Source organism: Liolophura sinensis, chromosome 8 (genome assembly GCF_032854445.1).
Source record: "Liolophura sinensis isolate JHLJ2023 chromosome 8, CUHK_Ljap_v2, whole genome shotgun sequence".
Taxonomy (NCBI): Eukaryota; Metazoa; Mollusca; class Polyplacophora; order Chitonida; family Chitonidae; genus Liolophura; species Liolophura sinensis.
Window position 1 is genome coordinate 52,744,213 of NC_088302.1, and position 16,657 is coordinate 52,760,869.

The following is a 16,657-nucleotide window of genomic DNA, read 5'->3' on the forward strand; positions in this document are numbered from 1 at the left end:
TTGTCTTACTGTCTCTTTCCAGCCTGGGTATTTAGTTATCTCTTACCAGCCTGGGTATTTAGTTATCTCTTACCACATTGGATGTTTAGTTATCTCTTACCACTCTAGGTGTTTAGTTATCGCTTACCACCTTGGATATTTAGTTATCTCTTACCACATTGGATGTTTAGTTATCTCTTACCACTCCAGGTGTTAAGTTATCTCTTACCACCTTGGATATTTAGTTATCTCTTACCACCTTGAGTGTTTAGTTATGTCTTACCACCTTGGATATTTAGTTATCTCTTACCAGCTTGGGTATTTAGTTAACTCTCACAGGCTGGAGTATTTAATTGTCTCTTACCAGCTTGGGTATTTAATTGTCTCTTACCAGGTTGTGTATTCTGTTGTCTCTTTAATAACAGTCTGGGTATTTAGTTAACTCTTACCAGCTTGAGTATTTAGTTGTCTTTTACCAGCCTGGTTATTTAGTTGTCTCTTGCCAGCTTGGTTTATTAGTTGTCTCTTACCAGCTGGGGTATTTAGTTAACTCTCCCCAATTTGAGTATTTAGTTGTCTCTTACCAGCTTGAGTATTTAGTTGTCTCTTAACAGCTTGTGTATTTAGTCGTCTCTTGCCAGCCTGGGTGTTTAGTTGTCTCTTAACAGCCTGGATACTTGGTTTCCTGTTAACATCTTAATATCGTGTTTAAAGTAAGTTCTTGCCATGATAAGTCTGATATATTTTCAGATGTGACATTATGCCATAATCATTCATCCATTCATTCATTCTTACCAGTATGAATACTTTGTGATTGATTACCAGCTGGATACGTCGTAGTCTCTCACCAGCTTGCATACATAGTTGCCTCTTTCCAATTTGGATACATAATGGTCTCTAAACATCTTTAGAAATTAGGCATTTTTTTGTCTCTTATCAGTTTAGGTACTTAATTTTCTCTTACCATCCTGCACCAATGCGGTTGCCGTGAGTTCAAGTCGAGCACATGTTGGCTTCCAATCCGGTCGTACGTGGGAAGGTGTTCCAGCAACCTGCGGATGGTCGTGGGTTTCCCCAGGGCTCTGCTCGGTTTCCACCCACTATAATGCTGGCCGCCGTCGTATAAGAGACATGTTCTTGAGTACGGCGTAAAACACCAATCAAATAAATATAATAAACAAATCTTACCATCCCGGATATTCTTTGTCTGGGATCCGCTTGAGTACTTATCAAAAATATACAAAAATCAAAACATTTGATAAATAGGTCAGGTGTTGCCATTCTGTCTGATTGCGAAACATTGTCGACAACGAATTAATTTTGAATGAACTAAATTTTATTTTGTAATTGTACTTTGTATTTTGTTCTTAGCACTTATATTGTTTTCTGAATGTCCAACGTACTACCCTAATATATGTCAGCTGTAATTGTTTTTATGTATATGTTTTCATATCTGAGCTTGCTTATGTTACTGCACATTTCACTTATCAGAGCATTCATGATCAAATGATTGTTTAAAAGGTAACCGGCTTTAGAGTTTTGGCTTATTCATCCTAAAATTGTTTGTACTTTTAATTGTCACTTATAAAACCCGACTACGTCTTCACTCGACTACGTACCGGGCACATCAACTGCTTATTTGTGAGGACAACAAATGTGGGAAAATAATTACAAAAAGATGAATCCATGCGCTAAAGACACACTGCACAAAGTCCACTTATGGAATTGTCTAACTATTTACATAATATATCCTGTGGACTATACTTCTCTTAAATGTGTGTTGAAATAAGGTTTTGTTATTCATAAGGTGCTGTCACTATGCTTTTTAAGCCCATTCATCCATTTACTAAACTCGCAGCATGAAAGATTTTGCAAATGTGGTAACACATTTTGATGTAATACCAGGCTACCTGGATCAAGACGTTAGGGCAATGTGAATATGTGCTGTGCATCAACGAACTAGCTAACTGTAGTGATCCATATTTATTTCTGTTTGTACGTTTCAAGGAATCTATGGCGCAAGCGGCGAACACATGATGTTTGCTCTGCACTCCAGGAAGAAATCTGGATTTATTTAGCGGTGTGGTAATATAGAATCGATTCTAATGGCAAACTGTATTGGATAAGTATGAACTGCGTTGAAGGTCTGGTCACAATGGAGATTCCACTTTGCATTTTAAAAGGTCCACTGAGCTTTGTATTAAGTTGTGGTGAGCAAATTTCATCACTGTTAAAAATCGGATTAAAAGCTTATTGATTTCTCTGATGTTTGGTGCTTGAAAGCAAAAAAACAAGGTGTTACCGCTGAGGAAATGGAATATGTCGAAAATATATTGGCATGGAAATGCTATCCGATATGATGACCCTGTTCAATATTCCTCTACCTTCCCAACGAGGCTTGACGAAGTAGGGGTGGGGCAATGTCGACGAAGTGTTAGGCTTATATCAGCAGCTCCACAACAATGGCTCTGATATGACTAGGTTTTCGACCGATATGAGCTTAAGCGCTGGGACACATACCGCCAGAGCCATCTGGAGTTGCTCGTGCCAACCTGAAGGTTAACCCGTCTAAACGAGATTGGTTATCTTTATAATACAGCCTGATTAGCCTGTGATTGATTAGCCCATTGTACCCTTCCAATGTGTTAACAAATCCCAATCAATCCCAAGTGTTAACACGACAGACTTTCTGAACAAGTTCCATAGAGGGCTGGAGGTCACATGCTTTTTGACTGGAATCGTTTCAGGCCAACATTGATGTCCAGGGTACAAAGGAAAGTAAGTTTAGTGGGATGTTTGGTCAGTGACTTATGATTTGTGATAATTTCAACGTGGTTTATCGAATTCTGATACAAAATGATTATCTCGGCGTATTTGCTGTGCTTGGGTGGGATATATGCTGACTAATACAAATATGACGTCATTAGGAACGTCTTTTTACAGGAATATCATGGTAAAATACAAACGAACTAATATTGAAAGCTATGTTGAATGATTATTAATCAATCAATATGTCAGTAGTTGACACTTAACAATCAGTCTATCGATCATTGACACTTAACAATCAGTCTATCGATCATTGACGTCACGAAGTCTATACTCAAGTGGTGAGTAATATTTTAAAACCTTAAACCTAAAGGGCTCTAAAAGGGTTCTGCACACAGAAATCTACGAGAAACTTAAAATGCACTTGCATAGATATCTGAGGGTATGTTGAAACATTTTCTTATTGAGTAGTATATGTCCGCCATACTCTATTAGTTTGACATCATCGTTGTCAAGATCGCTGACCTGAGAGTCCAAGTCATGCGCAACATGTGGAGTCCAGTTACTAGGGTGGTCTGGCAAAGAGCAGAGTAATACGCCCAAGTCCGTCTGCTTCCTGTCCCATGATCAGTGAAACAGTATTGCTGTTCTCCTGAACCGCAGTAGACCACTTGAATTCCGAGGCGTCGTTGAAACATGAACCCCGATTCAACAAACTTCCTAACTTCGGCAAATTACCTAAGTGTGTAGTTTTTGGCGTCATCCAAACTTGGGTGTTTCAAAATTTGAGTTTAGGCATTCAGAGGAAATCGATTCCTGGGATATCAGATGACGGGGATTTGAACAGCAGGTTGCATATAATAGGAACAGAAATAAGAGGATTCTCTAATATTTTTGAATTGGTAGAGATGATTTTCTGAGATTGGTTAAGAAACTGTGTAAGTAGGGTAAAACTGTATAGTGAATATGTAACTACATCATTCAGATTACGGAATTGTGTAAGTAGGGTAAAACTGTACGATGAAAATGTAACTGCATCACTGCGATTACGTAATTGTGTTAGTGGGGTAAAACTGTACAATGAAAATGTGATTACATCACTGAGATTACGGAAATGTGTAAGTACCAGTGTGCAGTGAACATCTAACTGCTTCATGGAGATTACGGAATTGTGTAAGTAGGGTAAAACTGTGCTGTGAACATGTAACTACATCACTGCTATTACGTGATTGTGTTAGTAGGGTAAAACTCTACGATAAAAATGTGATTACATTACTGGGATTAAGGAAATGTGTAAGTAGGGTAAAACTGTGGCGTGACCATATAACTACATCAACGGGATTACGAAATTGTGTAAGTAGGGTAAAACTGTGCTGTGAACATGTAACTACATCACTGAGATTATGGAACGGTGTAAGTAGTGTAAAACTGTGTAATGAAAATGTAACTAAATCTCTGAGATTGCGGATTCGTGTAAGTAAGGTAAAACTGTGCCGTGACCATGTAGCTACATCACCGAGATTTCGAAATTGTGTAAGTAAGGTAAAACTGTGCCGTGGCCATATAACTACATCAACGGGATTACGGAATTGTGTAAGTAAGGTAAAACTGTGCCGTGACCATATAACTACATCAATGGGATTACGGAATTATGTAAGTAAGGTAAAACTATGCCGTGACCATATAACTACATCAATGGGATTACGGAATTGTGTAAGTAAGGTAAAACTGTTCCGTGACTATATAGCTACATCAATGGGATTATGGAATTGTGTAAGTAAGGTAAAACTGCGCCGTGACCATATAACTACATCAATGGGATTATAGAACTGTGTAAGTAAGGTAAAACTGTGCCGTGACCATATAACTACATCAATGGGATTACGGAATTGTGTAAGTAAGGTAAAACTGTGCCGTGACTATATAACTACATCAATGGGATTACGGAATTGTGTAAGTAAGGTAAAACTGCGCCGTGACCATATAACTACATCAATGGGATTACGGAATTGTGTAAGTAAGGTAAAACTGTGCCGTGACCATACAGCTACATCAACGGGATTACGGAATTGTGTAAGTAAGGTAAAACTGTGCCGTGACCATACAGCTACATCAATGGGATTACGGAATTGTGTAAGTAAGGTAAAACTGTGCCGTGACCATATAACTACATCAACGGGATAACGGAATTGTGTAAGTAAGGTAAAACTGTGCCGTGACCATACAGCTACATCAACGGGATTACGAATTTGCGTAAGTAGGGTAAAACTGCACGATGAAAATGTGACGAGTTCAAGTCAGCCCATGCTGGTTTCCTCTTCCGTCGTACGTTGGAGGTTATGCCAGTAACCTACGGGTGGCTGCTGTCAGCAACCTGGCATATTCCCCGGGCTCTGCTCGGTTTCCTTCTGCCATAATGCTGACCCTTTTGTAAGTTAAATATTTTTGACTACGGCTTAAAAGACAAATCAAATAAAATTAAAACAAAACCTGTACACTGCATTCAAAGGGGGGAAACCTTGAAGTTTTGCACATTTTTGTGGAATAATCAAGATTTATTTTCTAACTGAGAACGCTCTGAAGTGGATGTAAAAGTCCACGCCTCAACAGTCATATAATTCATAAATTCGACTATGCTACAGACTTACGTTACACAAAGTAAGTTATGCTATAGAGGATTACAAAGTGCAAAGTCGATGATGCTACAGGCTTACGATACACAAGGTCAACGTCGCCACGGTCTTGCGGTACACAAAGTCAATGGCGCTACAGGCTTAAAATTCACTAAGCCGATTGCGCTGCAGGCTTACAAAAGAAAGTCGTGGACGCTATAGGGTTACAAAATATAAAGTCGATGGCTCTAAAAACTTACGAAATACAAAGTCGATGGCCCTAAAATATACAGTCGATGGCCCAAAAGTCTTACAAATCACAAAATGGTTGGCTCTACTGGCTTAAAGAACAGGCTTCCAGGTGGAAGATATTTCCAAAGATGGTAAAATGGTAGTTTTATATCATGTGGCTTTATCAGCATGTATCAAAGACACGGATAGCGACTGGTGGACCTGTTGTCAATATTTTGTGACTGGCCATTGACAGGTAATGCGACACCGCTCTGTTATCATTTTAATATTGCTGAATGTCATATGCATGTATACTTCAAATTGAATGAACAAAAGCTTGGTTCTTGCTAATAGTTTATTTAACACAGCAGTGAAAGCCGTTGCAACCAAGTGATACAAGATGACCGTAGTTTTCTGCATCAGACGTTAAAGCTTCCGCGAAACCCAAACCGGAAGTCGGTCTTCCTGATCAAATGGGAGGTTGAAAGGTGAAGGGGTGGGGTACTTTTACAAGTTGCTGATGGTCAACGTGGTGAAGTGCAGAACTGTGGATGTTTGTATTTACACGAGTACTTAGCGGGGCAGTATTGTTACAACCCAGCCTTCTCTCCATTCTCCATTCAACGTCTTCACACGGCCACACTGGTCCCTTCCTGATCGATGTAGGAAGCCCACAGAGTGTGATTGGAAACCATTGTCCCTTAGGCCTCCTGCTCTCCAAGCGACCGAAACTAACACGTCCAGCGCCCAATATAACAGTAACATGATACCTAACAAGGCGCTGACGACAGCTTTGTCATTGTGCAATATGTGCTGAAGTCCACAGGCAGCAATGATCTCTCTCCTACTAGAACGTTATTGGCCCCACAATTACCCGGATCACAACACACTGTGATTGCATGACAGGAAATTTTGTGAGGAACACGAATTTTTGCAAAACAATTATTGAATTCACCGCCATGAAAAAAGGCACCGTTTTCTTGCATAAGGCATTGAAATCTCTGTGCTTAGCTGCAATTCATCACAAAATGAGTCTGAAAAAAATATCGGAAAAAATGAACCCGGTAGCAAATTGGTTGTTATTAGGTCATGTAATTATGTTATGGGTCATTAGCTGTTACAGACCTCATCGCATTAATAAATGTCATATATATTCTACAGAGAATAAAAAGAAAAGTATAATTGATATAAATTAATTATGACGGCAAATACATACATGTGCTAATTGTCAGATGGACAGCTTGTAGCTGTGACATTGATGTAGTGATGACAGCTTAATAACTTGGACACGGTTAGCTAGCACCTTTTGTAACGCCGCTAACGGATTAGAGCCTGCTCATGATCAGTTAAACGGTATTATAACAGTCACAAAGATTAGAACATGTGACACCTGACACTAACAGAAGCGTACCAGTCTGTTCATTACTGATTAATTCGGTTGACCATATTTCTAAAGCCATATTGTGATGACTAAGTTGGCTAATTGGCTGATATCGAAAATATGTAACAGTAGAATGAAGCCCTATTTAAAACAGTATTCTGAATTTCTCAGAACGAATGTTCGTACAAAAGTATGTAATTTATTGATCAAAGATCATCGATATTCTGCATTAGATATTCTTGTTATTAGATCAAAGTAGTTGCCATTTTCGCGTTCTGCTTCAGCATTAAACTTATGACATTATATAGTTCAAATTATGAAGTGAACCTATTTTTATGTCGACCCCTCCATTTCAACCTCATTTCAATATAAAAGCCTACTGATACTACATATAGGTAGAGGCTATAATGGAACATGCTGGAAAGTCTCACGATAGCATGTGCTATATCTCAGCGAGTCACAAGATGGCATTACTGTACCAAAGAGAGACAAAGAGCGGGACACAACATCAACAGACATTTTCCCGAAATGTCAGACATATTGCCGTAATATTGTTGGAGGTTATTACGTTTGGAGAGATTACTACCAAATGTGATGCCTAATGTTGTGACATAGTTGGGGACGGAATGGTACGAAATTTAGCCTATCATCGTGTTGGAGAGAGACTATGCCGTCTAAAGTTTTCATAGTATCAGAGACTGACTGTTACAAAAAGTGAAGTCTATCATAGTATCTTGTTGAGGAGGGACTATTGCGAAAGGTGACGTCTAGCATGGCACCGTGTTGGGGAGAGACTACTACAAAACGTGGAGTATAGTGAAGTATCGTGTTGAGTAGAGACTATCACGAAATGTGTGGACTAGCGAGGCACCGTATTGGGGAGAGATTATTACAAGACGTGAAGTCTAGTGTAGTGCCACACTGAGGAGGGATTATTACGAAACGTGACGTCTAGCGTGGCACAGTGTTGGAGAGAAACTATTACAAAACGATAAGCCTGAAGTTTTGATTGTGTTGGAGGCTGACTGTACAAAACGTGACTCTTAATGTAGTATCGTATTACAAAACGTTACGTCTGAAGTCTTAGGCAGAGTCTGTTACGAAACGTGACGTTTAATATCACAATAATGTTTAAAATAAACTATTAGTAAACATGGCCTCTTGTGTAATATCGTGTCAGGGAGTGTTTGTTGCAAAACGTGGCGTAAAGTTGTGGGGACAGACTATTGTGGAACGTGACACATGGTGACGGTAATCCGCTGACACGGAATGTGTTTAATTAAACACGTTTTTGAAATCTCCACTCAGCGGGAGAAGAACGACCGAGCGAAAAACGGCCAAATTATCAAAAGCGACCTGACCACAGTACTGGGAGAAAGTGACTGATAGTGGAAATCGAACGTCGGAGAACTAGACTTACAGCCTCTTTTCTTTGATAGAAATAAAGGCCAGGCGCCAATATAGATATCACAGCTGACTGCTGCCACCACCTACTGGTTGCCATGGAAACCAAGTCTTTCAAGGCGGATAAATGACGGGAGTGAGTGGGGTGGGGGGTGCTGAATCACCTCTACACAGAAATGGTCACGGTGCCGCTTATTACGTGATCTCGTGTGTGATTCCCAGCTACAGAGACATTCCACGCTCTGCCATCTCTGCAATAATGAGAACAAATGAAGACTTAGATTGTGTGAAGAAATCTACATATATTCTGAGCAGATTTTGATCAAGTAAGGATCGTCTTCTTGAACCGCTCCCCTTTCCTCTGGTCGCTCGTTCCATTTAATTACCTCATAAGAAGAATAACACCTTGACCAGTGCTCATTTCTATACACAATCGAAATAACTTGCCCTTTTGCATCAACAGAATGCCAACATCAGAAGGTGCATGTGCTTGCCGTGAATAAGCACAGCTTTCTTGTTTGGTAATGACTGTTTTATTGTGCATATGCGTAATCGCCTTCACACACCTTTCCGCTCCGCATAGACCACCTTTTCTATGCTAGTTCGGTATGATCGGGTTGAGCATGCATGCACCCACTTTCCATACTCAGATCCAGTTTAACCAGTGAACACATACGTCCGAGCTCGTCTAATAAGATTTGATAAGCCAGAGCGAGCTGAAGCCCCTGGTAATGATGCACAGATTCGCCGCTCTCTCACCATCTATACTTCAATTTCCAGACGACCACCGAAAATTCAGTTGGTAAAACTGGCTTTTATAACTCTCTGATCCCATGAAAAGTAGAGGGTATTTAGCAACGGTGAACTATTGAATGTTCTCTTTTCGATCGATCCCAATCGATTGTCTGTTTCAGCCTCGTCTACATATCCAACTCTCAGCAATATCACAGACGCTATGTTCCAGCCATCCTCTGTTACTCTCCACTTGGAATCTCTCCGTCGCTCTAACTCCTGTTGTGGATTTTACACCGTTCATTCATTAGTTGTTCGCTATTAATTTATTTCGGAGAGGTTGTGGTCAGAATTGAGACTTAGAGAACAATTGCTGGAGGCACAGCTAGTTGAACATTGCGAATACCACCAAACCGAGACGGCTCAGTAGACGAGCGGAATTTAGCGATCCCCAGTCTGGCGGGTTCCACTGATGTAATGACTCAACAATATCTAACGTAGGCGCGCCGAACCGACTCCATGGACGTTGGACTGCCCGCATATGTTCCCCGGCCAACGATATGGCAAGTCCTGTATATGTGGTCGGGCTAAACGGCAAGTGGTTTATCTGAGAAATTCTCCCGACGAATTACTACTCAAGATGGCAGGCCCATAATCAACGGAGCGATATCAAGCTACACACAGGTTCTAGCCCATGGCTTAGTGCTGAAGACGCAGCGTGATGAACTTACCTCGGTACGATCGGCCACAGCTTGAGGCTGAGCAAGGTAAGTGGCCTATCTTCTATACGCCTCCAGCCCAATTAAACGGTAAACTGTCACAACAAAATCTGTCTTTGCCGATCTAAAGAGCACTGGATTGGAAGCACAGACAACTAATTTCTAAAGTTTAAATAGCATCATGTTCGGAACTTCATCGTTGGAAAGCATCCAATCTCACTCTATAGGCTGTTACAAAACTTTTCTGTCGCTACGTAGATTTGTCCAGGGATCAGGAAAACAGCCAATCTGCAGGGTAAAGTAGAACATAATAACATAAACGCACGGATTTTGTTGAAACTAGGACAGATGTGACTGTAAGGAACGGGGGAAATGGACACAGAAATACCCCGCTATTGCAGCATGTGTTGGATTGGAAATCCAATTAGATTTAACAGGAATCCCGTGCATATCTGGGGCTGTAACCCGGGGAGTTTGTAAACCGAATTTTACAAACCTGATTACTTGTAAATGCGACCATTTGGTGTTTGAAATTACATTCTCTGTTGTTATTACCAAATGTCCACTGTTTTACGCTCTGGGCGGGTCAAAAATATCATTTACAGCTTCCATTACTTTCCTAGGCAATCCACTATGTCCAACAGCAAGCCAGTAAATGGTGCAAATTACTGGCTTCAGCCAAGGAACAGAATAGCAAGAATGGCTCCCAGGGTAGTGGCAAGGTCGTGATGAACGCTGGGCCAGTGACGCGAGCAGGCGAGGAGGAGAATGGTTCGATTGGTTCGCCAAGTCCCGACTCCAAGACTGGCGCGTTGATTTGGTCTCTCAATGGATCCCCGCCCAAGACAAAGAAAAAGACATCCCCTCCTCTGAAAAAAAGTTTCTCTGATGCAGACGGGTCTCAGTCCTCCACCAGTGCCTCGACCAGTGATGGTCTGAAATTCAGCCGAACTAGCAACGGCATTCCCCCAAAGGCAGTGGGGATAGCCTCGCCCCCAAGGCCCACCAGAAGAGTGCCAAGTTTGAAACTTAAGCGGTTATCGATGGGGACAAAATCTTTTGAAAAGTCGGAAGCAACGATACCATGTCTGCCTCAAAACTCGAACAACCCCTGCATCACGATTACTATGGACTCGGATGATGACTCGGTGTACAGTGATTACCTGAGTCCAGAGATCAACTACAAAAACGACATCAAAGTTCAGTTCTTAGGAGACGACGTCAGTTTGTACGGGACACCTAAAGAAGAACTCATGCCGCCTTCCCAGGAAAACGACGTAAAGCAGAGGGCGGGGAGCTTCCTCCGCGACCAGATCATATCATTTTTCCAACCTTCCGACAACAAACTAGCCATGAAGCTGTTTGGCAACAGAAATGCTTTAATAAAAGAGAAAATGCGTCATCGGAAGGTCGGCAACTGGGTCATTCATCCATGTAGTAATTTCAGGTAAGACAATTTTCCACGCATATCTATTATCACAACTATATACGCATTGCAATCACAACTGTTATCTGGCAGTCATATCTCATTCACTATGGTCTTCTTTGGTCATTTGTACATATGACTTGCTTATGATTGCCTTTCCTTGTTTAATCAATATATGACAATGGGTAGCATTATTGGCCGGCACAAGTATGGAATATAACCTCCATAATGAAAGATCACCTGCTAATGAAGGGATATTCAAGTATACGGCGATGTCTTGTTTTAATTACTTTCTACGTCTCTTGAGGTTTACTGATGACAAGTTGGCTTGTATCATAGCAAAACGGACAGTGTGAACTAGAGTTGTTGCGTAGCGCATGTATTATGGAAAATCTTAGGACAGTAGAATGACGTTGGTGGATGATGAGTGTGTGTGTGTGTTAGTTGGGGGGGGGGGGGGGGCAAGAACGTGGGCTTAAAAGGGTTAAGGCAAAAAGGGTAATGCCAAGGTATGCATTTCGAGCAGTTAGTACTAAGTTAAACCCTGATTATTATCATCCAAATTGATTACAGAGCTATATCTTCGAGTTTCCCTCATGATAGTACGGACTGTTACGTCATTATTAATCACTACACTGCAGTCACTGACAGTCTTAAGACATGGGTATATAAAGCGGCGCAGTGAACAATTGAATTATTCATAGTGTTACAACAAGCCCAAGAAATCCATGTTTTATTCACGACATGGTCGAATTGTTGTGACTTTTCTATATACAACTGTGGCATTCGTAGTATGTGTTAATTAGTCAGTTGGACATAGAGCGGTGACATATAGTAGCGGCATGACTGTGCCCTGTATGCTTGTTAGGCAGAAATGTCGATACCACGTGGTATGACAGATACAGCGTGGCATATTATAAACAACCCGAACAGGCGGCCTAGAGAGAGCCATGATATACGCCTAACGTCAACACAGTTAAGCTTAAACGGGCTTAACAACAGCGCACGTGGGCTGGGATAAACACGATTCTCTATCGAGTATAGTGGGCTGGAATCATTTAAAATCGAAACATACTTCTGTTGAACTTAGCGCGCATCTGGATTATGTACCTGTTTATGTTCACGGCGGAGTTTTCACACTGCGGAATAATCCACTGAGAGCGTTAGCTGATGTATCCCTTAGGACGCTGATTTAGTTTTAAATTGTGTCGGCCTATACCACAATATACCACAATATTGCTCTCTTAAGGAGGGTTGTGTCAGTATAGGAACTTGCTCGTTGAGTTATTTAATGATTCAGTTGCTTATTTGAATCGTGTTTACGTCGTTCTAGATGCATCAATTATACAGGGCGGCAGTCAGTTTTATGAGTGAATCAAATTCAAGAACATCCCGACAAGTACCTGCTCAGAGTAAATCACCGTTCTTCGGTAGATATCAGCTCAGAGTAAACCACCGTTCTTCGGTAGATATCAGCTCAGAATAAACCACTGTTTTTCGGTAGATACCAGCTCACAAAAAAACACCCTTCTTTGGTAGGTATCAGGTCAGAGTAAACCACTGTTCTTCGATAGATATCAGCTCAGAATAAACCACCGTTCTTCGGTAGATATCATCTCAGAATAAACCACCGTTCTTCGGTACATATCAGCTCGGAGTAAACCACTGTTCTTCGGTAGATATCAGCTCAGAATAAACCACTGTTCTTCGGTAGATATCATCTCAGAATAAACCACCGTTCTTCGGTAGATATCAGTTCGGAGTAAACCACTGTTCTTCGATAGATATCAGCTCAGAATAAACCACCGTTCTTCGGTAGATATCAGCTCAGGATAAACCACCGTTCTTCGGTACATATCAGCTCGAAGTAAACCACTGTTCTTCGGTAGATATCAGCTCAGAATGAACCACTGTTCTTCGATAGATATCAGCTCAGAGTAAACCACTGTTCTTCGTTAGATATCAGCTCAGAATAAACCACCGTTCTTCGATAAATATCAGTTCAGACTAAACCAAGCTTCTTCGGTAGATACCAGCTCAGAGTATACCATTATTCTTGGATAGATATCTGGTCAGAATAAACAATTACTCATCTGGGCCCAGCTGTTCGAAAGTGTATTATCTAATCCTGGTATTAAGTCATATTTAAAATTTTAGCCAAACTCAGCAGTCAGTGTAGTTCTCCAAAGTTAAAGTATACCAGCAGCAACTTTAGTTCATATATTTAATATAATGTTGCACATTTTTTTTAGGTTAAGTACAAAATTGAAGACCTGGCGTAAAGTTAAATCTGATGTTAAGTTTTAAACCAGTTTTGAACAACCGGACCCTGTAGATATCTGGTCAGGATAAACCATTACTCTTCGTAGATATCTGGTCAGAATAAACCATTACTCTTCGTAGATATCTGGTCAGAATAGACCATTACTCTTCATAGATATCTGGTCAGAATAAACCATTACTCTTCGTAGATATCTGGTCAGAATATACCATTACTCTTCGTAGAATAAACCACTACTCTTCGTAGATATCTGGTCAGAATAAACCATTACTCTTCGTAGATATCTGATCAGAATAAACCATTACTCTTCGTAGATATCTGGTCAGAATAAACCATTACTCTTCATAGATATCTGGTCAGAATAGACCATTACTCTTCATAGATATCTGGTCAGGATAAACCATTACTCTTCGTAGATATCTGGTCAGGATAAACCATTACTCTTCGTAGATATCTGGTCAGAATAAACCATTACTCTTCATAGATATCTGGTCAGAATAAACCATTACTCTTCATAGATATCTGGTCAGGATAAACCATTACTCTTCGTAGATATCTGGTCAGAATAAACCATTACTCTTCGTAGATATCTGGTCAGAATAGACCATTACTCTTCATAGATATCTGGTCAGAATAAAGCACTACTCTTTGTAGATATCTGGTCAGAATAAACCATTACTCTTCATAGATATCTGGTCAGGATAAACCATTACTCTTCGTAGATATCTGGTCAGAATAGACCATTACTCTTCGTAGATATCTGGTCAGAATAAACCACTACTCTTCGTAGATATCTGGTCAGGATACACCATTACTCTTCATAGATATCTGGCCAGAATAAACCATTACTCTTTGTAGATATCTGGTCAGAATAAACCATTACTCTTCATAGATACCTGGTCAGAATAAACCATTACCCTTCGTAGATATCTGGTCAGAATACAACATTGCTCTTCGCTAGGTATATCTGCTCAGAGAAGACCATTTCTCTTTAATAGATATCTGGTCAGAATAAACGATTACTTTTCGGTAGATATTTGGTCAGAGTGAACCATTACTCTTTTGTAGATATCTACTCAGAATTAGGCATTACGTTTCGATAGGTATTTGCTCAGAATCCGCAGTTTTGCTAGACTTGTACTGTTTTTGTGGTCTTATTTGGATGTTCCACCAGGTGGTGGGAGGAACTTTGAAATGAAGAACTATTAGGTTTCTGTTCATCTGCAGGTCACATGCCACACATTCATATACACGTGACAGAAAGAGGAAAGTCAACGGTAACAATATAAACAAAATTAGAGCATCCACCTCATCCTGATCCCACCAATCAAACAGAGGTTTATGCCATTCAAATCTGACATTACTGAGTACTGTATGTATGGCAGAGCTCTGTGTTAGGGGAAACAAGATGTGCGTGTATATTTTGAGCCGTCGCCTCGTGCGAGGAGAACATATCAGTCACATAAACCAGAACTGTGTATAAAGCCTCAACACAAAGCTTTTGTTCAACAAAAACATGATGGACAAATTTTATCAGTAACTGAAAGTTTTATATTATACAGCTAGTGCAGTAGAGGTGGTGACGGATGAGTTCGAGGTATTTGGTATACGTGTGCTTATACGAATACTTTCTGTGAATTGTCAGTGGTCCCTGGAATGACATGTACCTTTTTACAGGTCAATGAGCAAATACTCTGTATGCGGTATCAAGCAATCAAGGCAGAAAGATTCAATCTCCCAGGTTTGAATCTTTCTTTAATGCTCTCTTCGAACAAAGCAGGTCACATTAGAGTTATCCTCATTCTTTTTAATGGTAAATAAATATGGCTGTCGAGATGTGAGGCAATTCCGAATCTTCCCTCTGTCTTTTAATCAGAAACAAATACGTTCATTAGTGCCCCGTCCAACATGGAATACTAAATATGGCGAAATCCACATGTGGTGCCGGATGTAATACACGGAAATGTGACGGTCTCAGCTGCGCTGTGCTTCTTTACTATTGCCACAGGTTTTACGCAGAGCCCTATTCTTATTACAGTCTATATCTTTTCGCTGATAAAAATGCTCCAGGCATGCCCATGTGTAAATCAGAGGTATATTTCCCGGAAGATCAAAGGCAAAACGATAAACGCCTTTAACAGCCAGTCGATTCTCTGGTCTTGAAGACGATTCATCATGAACACAATCATAGCGGCTTTCTATGGTATCACTGTGAACAATACCCATCACGAGCCCAACAATGCTGACGTATGTAATTTGGTGGCAACAACTTGGTACCAGCGCGTACATATGGTTGAGTATCAATACTATGTTTAGCTGATCTTGTAAAAAATCATCCTCATCACTGTGAACGGCTTCTGTACTACAGAACACCTATATCTGGACAGCCATTGATAACAAAATGACAATATAAGAATGCAGAGCAGTGTTTGGTAGAATTTCTCATGCTCTGTCCAATAGAGGTTAGCAATGGTTTTATCTATGTTAAAAATGATAGTTGAATTGTACGATTGTTCACCTGAGTGTTTTGGGAAAAAAGTTTAATTCTCAAAATTTCATTTAAATTTTTCTACATTGTTTGATGCAAATGGTTATAGGTATTAAATCTGTGGTTCTAACGACATTGCATATTTACACCCACGACCAGGCCTATCTATCGGGGCAAATATTGAGAGTTCCTGTGTATCGTTTGCACGTAGCCAGTGCCAGTATTACGTTTGTTAATACAAATTACTTAGTGGAAATACATGTCTCAATAATGCGGGCAGCCTCTAATTGACTCTGTGTGTGTGTTGAACAGGAGCTCTTCTTGTCCACCATAACTCAATCTGAACTGTCCGTTATGCAGGTTGTTCCATTGGTGTACCGCTTAAGCGACATCTATCTATCATTTGCTGCGAAGAAACTGTTCAGCGAATAACAGTAAACGACCCTCCATGTGAATACTCGACCAGAAAAATCACTTATGTGCTTACTGACGGTAAACTGTTAGTTTCTGTCTTCCAAGGCGGACAGGACTGACAGTGCAGAAAGTCATCTTGGTGAATGCCTAGGGCGCCTGATCTTGTCCGATCGATATCGGGTGGAGGCTCGATGTGTGCAAACACGCCGTGACTTCTGCTGCGT

General features: G+C 40.6%; 1 protein-coding gene across 1 annotated transcript in view; it reads left to right on the plus strand.

The window, feature by feature from the left end:
* The first annotated feature begins 9,406 nt into the window (after positions 1-9,406).
* The window catches only part of LOC135473669 (potassium/sodium hyperpolarization-activated cyclic nucleotide-gated channel 3-like), a 60,253-nt gene continuing 53,002 nt past the window's right edge, over positions 9,407-16,657 (plus strand). The window contains exons 1-2 of the mRNA XM_064753533.1: positions 9,407-9,872; positions 10,448-11,271. Coding sequence (XP_064609603.1) covers positions 10,553-11,271 — 719 coding nt within the window. The 5' untranslated portion in view covers positions 9,407-9,872; positions 10,448-10,552. The remainder of the gene's footprint in view (positions 9,873-10,447; positions 11,272-16,657) is intronic.